This window comes from Daktulosphaira vitifoliae, unplaced genomic scaffold, assembly GCF_025091365.1.
Source record: "Daktulosphaira vitifoliae isolate Bord-2020 unplaced genomic scaffold, ASM2509136v1 Scaffold_3, whole genome shotgun sequence".
NCBI lineage: Eukaryota > Metazoa > Arthropoda > Insecta > Hemiptera > Phylloxeridae > Daktulosphaira > Daktulosphaira vitifoliae.
Genome location: NW_026099574.1, coordinates 8,709,600 through 8,715,563, shown reverse-complemented (window position 1 = coordinate 8,715,563; position 5,964 = coordinate 8,709,600). Strand labels below are relative to the sequence as shown.

Genomic DNA, 5,964 nt, shown 5'->3' with positions numbered 1-5,964 from the left:
TATCTTTTATATAGAGGTGAGCCTCTTACGGATTCAGATCTTTGTACTTAAGTCCAACTGGAGAGCGTTATATTCAGCCTATTCAATTATTTTAACGTATTGCATTGCTATAACTAGATTTATTTTAGCAGTCGCTTTTCTGAATTTATAAAGACAACATTATTGACAGATGATAGGACTTAAATTTTAATTTTACCGTGTCATTTTTACCATAGAGTTACTCTATGATTTTTACACGTAAATAACAATGCAAATACAATAAAAATATCTATTGATCAGAAATTTGCATGAAGTTGTTTTTTTTGTAACATTAGAAAGTAAACTTGTCACGAATATGAGTTGACAGCATACATTCTATTCGAGGGCATCTGGACGGATTAACCGTCCTTTTAGTAGCTGATTTTTTAATAAATAATAAAAATAATTTAAATTCAAATAATTAATTCCCCAACAATTTCAGTTATATCCAATGTTTCAACTTGACTAAGTACCAAATACTAATTTATTACTAGATATTATTATTATAGATTTTATATAACACAAAGAACTATATAACGTGATCTATAAAATTTTTCATGGTTATGAATAAATTATTAACACTTTAAATACTATACTACTTTTTTAATTCACATACAACTTTCTATTTAATAATCTTAATTTCAAATTTGAAGTTGAGTTATAAGTTATGGTAACAAATAAACCTTTTTTTTCATTATAAACTTTCAAAAAATTAACTTTAAAGACCAAAAAATAGGTTAAAAATTATAATTTGCACTGATTATTTTTAACATATTAAATACGTTAAGTAATAATTATTTATGGCATAATTATTAATATTTTGCGCAAAGCATTTGAATAAATGTTGCAATAATTATATTGATTATATTAAATATAAAAACTCCATACGCAAAATATTATTATAGTTATTAATATAATTTAATTTTTTATCCGAAACGTTTTTTAGAATAAGCTCCTTTCTGGAGTAAATTGTTGGAACAATTTTTAGCATAAGTTCCATTCCGGAGCGCATAGTCGGAACTATTTTTAGGAAAAGTTCCGTTCCGGAGCAAATGGCCGGAACGAATTTAAATAATAGTTCCGTTCCGGAACAAATGACCGGAACGTTTGTTAGCAAAAGTTCCGTTCCGGAGCAAACTCGGAACGGAACGAAATTTCACGTTCCGGAACAATATTTTTGTTCCGTTCCGAATCCCTGGTGCGCCGTGCCATAAGCACGTGTGGCGAGTTTTTTATATTAAAATTTTTTAAATACGTTCATCGTATTCTCTATTAATAAAAGTGTAGGTGTAACTAGTATTATTTTTATTAATATCTGTTTTTTTTCTTTTTTTGTCCCCTTTAATTTATAGACGAGGTTTTTTGACCGTTCGGTTTTTTTGCCTCGTGTTAACTTAATTTTTTTTTTTTTTGTTTTTTTTTACTTAATAAATACCCCTTAATTTAACTTAACCATCATATTTTTTTTTTGCGTGTTCCATCTTCAATGGATTGGTGTATTTTATTTTTTTCCTTTTAAAAATCATCTCCCCTTAGTTTATAAGGTACGGGAAACGGGCTTGTATAAGGTCATCCCTGATCTATATGGTTATGTGATAACTGTCACAAGGTTTTGGTGTACATTTACTATCAACGACTCAACGGACATCAACTTTAATATTTATTGATTTTATATATTTTTTTTTAATTGTTGTAATATACAAAAATTAATTTCTTTTTAAAAATCCTACTGTGGTCCGACAATACTTTGTCTCACCCAGTAGGTTGGCGACCATTTTCTTGTTAATTTTTCAATGCGCCATGAAAGTTACAAATTTTTCGTTGCAGCCAATTAATTCGATTTTTTTTTATATTTGTAACCTTTCAAAGAAATATAGAAAATGTTGCTACGTCTTTCTTCCTTAACTTGGTTCTTGCGAATGACAGTCCTTGAAACTACAAGCATTCCTCATGCCCTCTCAGCCAAGAAGATAGCACCAATCCCCTCTGAATTCATGCTAGATAGTTGGCCAACCGGTCCGAACTACCTGCCTCTAATTTAGCCTATATTATAAAATAGTGTTACGGATTTATTGTTTTATTTTGTTGAATGTAATCTGAAGTTAAGCTGACGAATGATAAGAATCTTTCCTGGCTCTTCATTTGTATCATAGTTGAAAAACATTTAACAAGAGCAACTGCTATCTAATTAAATAAAAAAAATATATAATTAAAATTTAGTTCAAATAATTTAAATAAATAACTTAGAAAAATATTTAACAAACGCAAACTGTTGCTTAATATATTATATTACACACGATTCAATGTATTAATTTATATATTTTATGATTAATTATAAATAAACAATAACATTGCAAGAATGAGACAATAGTGATTTTCGGGAATATAAAATATTATAAAAGGCAGAACATTCCTTTATAATCGCACTGTTCTAATCGTGATCTTGACATCGATATGTAAATTTTGTGATCATCATTGTCAAAATTCTAACGTGTTAATTTATAATTTTAAACACAAATTACGATTTATCTTAATGTATTTTTGCTGATATTTTGTATTGTAAACCCATAATATATCATATTAATGTTAGCTACAATTATAATATTTAGATAAAATATAATATAAATCGGCAAATAGTATCTTAAACCATATCTGTTTTTTGATATCCAACCATATTGTTTGTCATACTGATTTATTTTTGTTAAAACTATAGGAATTTTTCTATTATAGATATTATAATTTTCTATTATATATAAGTAACATAAATTCAAACTGACTACGGATGAAATATTCTCGTACTAATAAATAAATATTTGACTCCCATTAATATGTCAAGATTATGAAGTAGGACTTTGACTTATGAACTTTGAAAATATCTTATGTAATTTTTTTAAATTAAATTAAACAAAATTCTTTTAAAATCTTTATTATAAAAAATTATTACTTTGGTTGAAATTAAAAATACTCATATCAAAGTCATCTATAAGATACTCAAAATTTTATAACTATAAAAGCTTGAGTTTTTGGGTAAAAAAGAACTTAATTTAGACCACCTCATTATTAGTATTATGATTTTTTCTGCTTTATTTTAGCATAGTAATTTTATATGATATACTTTTTCTTTAAATCGGACTATAATCCTTTATACAGGGGGAGTTGAAAACATAAAATTGCATATAGAAAAAAAAACTTTTTCGATTTAATTTTTGAATATGTTTCGGAAATACTGATACTTTTACATATACATATATTTAATTAAAGCTTTTGGAATAATCCATTCTATATATTTGCATCGAAGCGATTCTAATGACAGTGATTTTAAATGATTAAATCTACACTGGACCTAATTATGCCACATCCCCACAGTGCCGCAACCTCACTGTGTTGTCTTTTTAATTTAATAGTAAATGGCATTTGAATTTTTAATATAACTTTATTCGTTAATTAGATATAAACAGTTAGTGTTTCAATTTTTTGAGTTAATATGCATATATAATACACATAGAATTACAATGATAGGTAGCTAATTGGTTTTTTTTTTTGATGTCGATATTCGGAGGTACGCAGCATTTATTCTCAATGGTAGTTAGGCACAGTGTTGTGAGTTTATAAATATACTAACTGACAACACAGGAAGTATATCTATTTATTGTCATAAAGTTTGTCTTTCACATTTTTTGGATAAATCTAATCATTTATGAAATAATGCCGAAAAAAACGAAAATTTTATGCAAAATTTCGGTTCCGTAGAGTATCGTATTTTAACTTGTCGTATAATTTGCAGGTAACCCACACTGGTCACTTTTGTGGAGCGTTTAAGACTAAAAAAATGTATACTTTGCGCAATATTATAGAAAAAGTAATAAAAGGTATATAAAATTAATAAATAAAAACCCAAGTTTACGTGTTTTGTACAATTTGGACCCGGCGCACTATTACACCGCGCCTGGTTTTAGCTTCGATTGTATGTTGAAATACACCAGGATGAAGCTGGAGCTCTTGAACGACTACGACATGCTACTGATGGTGGAACAGGGCATTCGTGGTGGGCTAGTGCAGGCCGTCAAGCACTATGCAAAGGCCAACAATTCTAAGACACCCGATTACGATCCGTCAAAACCAGAATCATGGATCGTGTACCAAGACTGTAAGTAATCTATACATATATATATATATATAAACGCGCAATATTTGAGCGGTGGTTTAAAAACGTTTAATGTATACAGGCAATAACCTTTATGGGTGGGCTATGAGTCAGCCCATGCCGTACGGTGGCTTCCGGTGGTATAAAGGAGCAGACCCTCTGGCTGACCTCCAATCGTTGTCGGACACTGGTAATACGGGGCGTATATATGAAGTGGACGTATCGTATCCACAAGAGCTGCATGACGAGCACAACGACTTGCCGTTCTTGCCTGTCAACGATGTACCGCCGGGTTCCAGAGAGACCAAACTCATGGCTACTTTGAAACCCAAACAGCGGTACGTCGTACATTACGTTAATCTTAAACAGGCAATCGCACACGGACTGCAAGTCGATAAAGTATGTATAATTAACCTATAAACTATAAGCGATGATAATAATATAAATATTTGTACTGCAGGTGCACCGCGTTTTAGAATTTCAACAAAGTGCTTGGTTGAAACCATACATTGAGTTGAACACTGAAATGCGGAAAAAGGCGGCAAATGCTTTTGAAATAGCATTTTTCAAACTAATGAACAATGCCGTCTTTGGTAAGTGCATGCTCAATGCTAAAGTGGGTTATTCGATAATTTTTTACATTTTATAGGGAAAACAATGGAGAACATGCGGAAACGCATCCGTATTGAGCTAATCTCCAGTCCCGAACGTCTAAGCAAGCTCGTAAACCAACCAACCTTCAACGACTGTATCAAATACGGTGAAAGGTTGTGCGCCGTCATAATGGACACAAAGATGGTCAAGTTTATCAAACCAATATACGTCGGTTTAGCAGTGCTTGACATTAGCAAGACGCTAATGTACAAGTACTTCTACGACGTATTGAAACCACATTATGGCAGTGCAATCGAATTGGTTTACATGGATACTGGTGAGTACAACCGTACAGTAGAAATATTTTTTATATTTATATATTTTTAATTTTTCTCAGACTCCTTCATATACCTGCTCAGAGTAGGCGACTTCTACCAGGATTTAGCTGGTAGCCCCGATTTACTGGTGCACGTGGACGCATCTAGCCTGCCCAAGGATCACCCTTGCTACTCCACCGATAGAAAGAAGATGCCCGGCTTGTTTTCAGACGAGACCAGTGGCCTCACTCTCTTTGAGATCGCTGCACTTCGATCAAAGTGCTACGCATTTGACATGGAAGGCAGCGAACTCATAAAGTCTAAGGGGATCCGCGGACACGTCGTCCGGAACCATCTGTCTTTGGACGACTACAAACGGTGTTTGTTCAAAGACGATGGTGATGGTGACGATGCGTCAAAACGAGTATTGGCTGGAGAGAATGCCTGTGCGGTCATCGGAGTGATACGTGGTGGCGAGTCTCCACCGACATTATCGTTACCCTACACTCCGTACCGGCAGAATTTGTCAATCCGTTCGTTTGAGCACGAGGTACACACTTTACGTACAACCAAGTTGGCGCTTAACCGTTTTGATGATAAGCGCTACACGCTCAACAACAGAATCGACACGTTGGCCCACGGGCATTATGCTATACCACCACCTGAAGACCTATACTTTTTAAGTTCTTATTATTGTAAAAAAATATCGTCAAGAATTGAAAATTTTTTTTGTAAATATACATGTATATAAGTAGTTTTAAAACATTTTTTTAATGTAACATAATGTAGTAAGAAATTGTATTTTTTCTAAAAAATATATGTATATGCGTGTACATATTTGTAAATATATATATAATATATATATATACTACAACGTTTTTTTTTTTTTTT

The 5,964-nt window shown here is 31.9% G+C and overlaps 3 protein-coding genes across 5 annotated transcripts in view; 2 read left to right on the top strand and 1 right to left on the bottom strand.

The window, feature by feature from the left end:
* The window catches only part of LOC126902022 (uncharacterized), a 96,281-nt gene that overhangs the window by 50,037 nt on the left and 40,280 nt on the right, over positions 1–5,964 (bottom strand). The gene's annotated exons all lie outside the window — the stretch shown is intronic.
* The window catches only part of LOC126902523 (uncharacterized), a 34,123-nt gene that overhangs the window by 8,942 nt on the left and 19,217 nt on the right, over positions 1–5,964 (top strand). The gene's annotated exons all lie outside the window — the stretch shown is intronic.
* On the top strand, positions 3,813–5,857 carry LOC126902517 (uncharacterized). 3 transcript variants are annotated; one of them, XM_050679885.1, is made up of 5 exons: positions 3,813–4,165; positions 4,245–4,561; positions 4,623–4,755; positions 4,812–5,093; positions 5,181–5,857. In XM_050679885.1, exons 1-5 carry the CDS (start codon positions 3,985–3,987, stop codon positions 5,822–5,824), a joined length of 1,557 nt encoding a protein of 518 aa, XP_050535842.1. In that variant the 5' UTR covers positions 3,813–3,984; the 3' UTR covers positions 5,825–5,857. The 3 variants fall into 3 exon arrangements, with proteins under 3 accessions (XP_050535842.1, XP_050535843.1, XP_050535841.1); XM_050679886.1 differs by having other exon boundaries at positions 3,907–4,165; positions 5,176–5,293; XM_050679884.1 differs by having other exon boundaries at positions 3,912–4,165; positions 5,154–5,839.

Excerpts from the sequence above, each read along its gene's own strand:
- LOC126902517 (XM_050679884.1), top strand. The coding sequence starts at position 3,985 with ATGTTGAAATACACCAGGATGAAGCTGGAGCTCTTGAACGACTACGAC. Across the intron at positions 4,166-4,244 it reads ATGGATCGTGTACCAAGACT|GCAATAACCTTTATGGGTGG; the intron begins GTAAGTAATCTA and ends TAATGTATACAG. Across the intron at positions 4,562-4,622 it reads ACGGACTGCAAGTCGATAAA|GTGCACCGCGTTTTAGAATT; the intron begins GTATGTATAATT and ends TTTGTACTGCAG.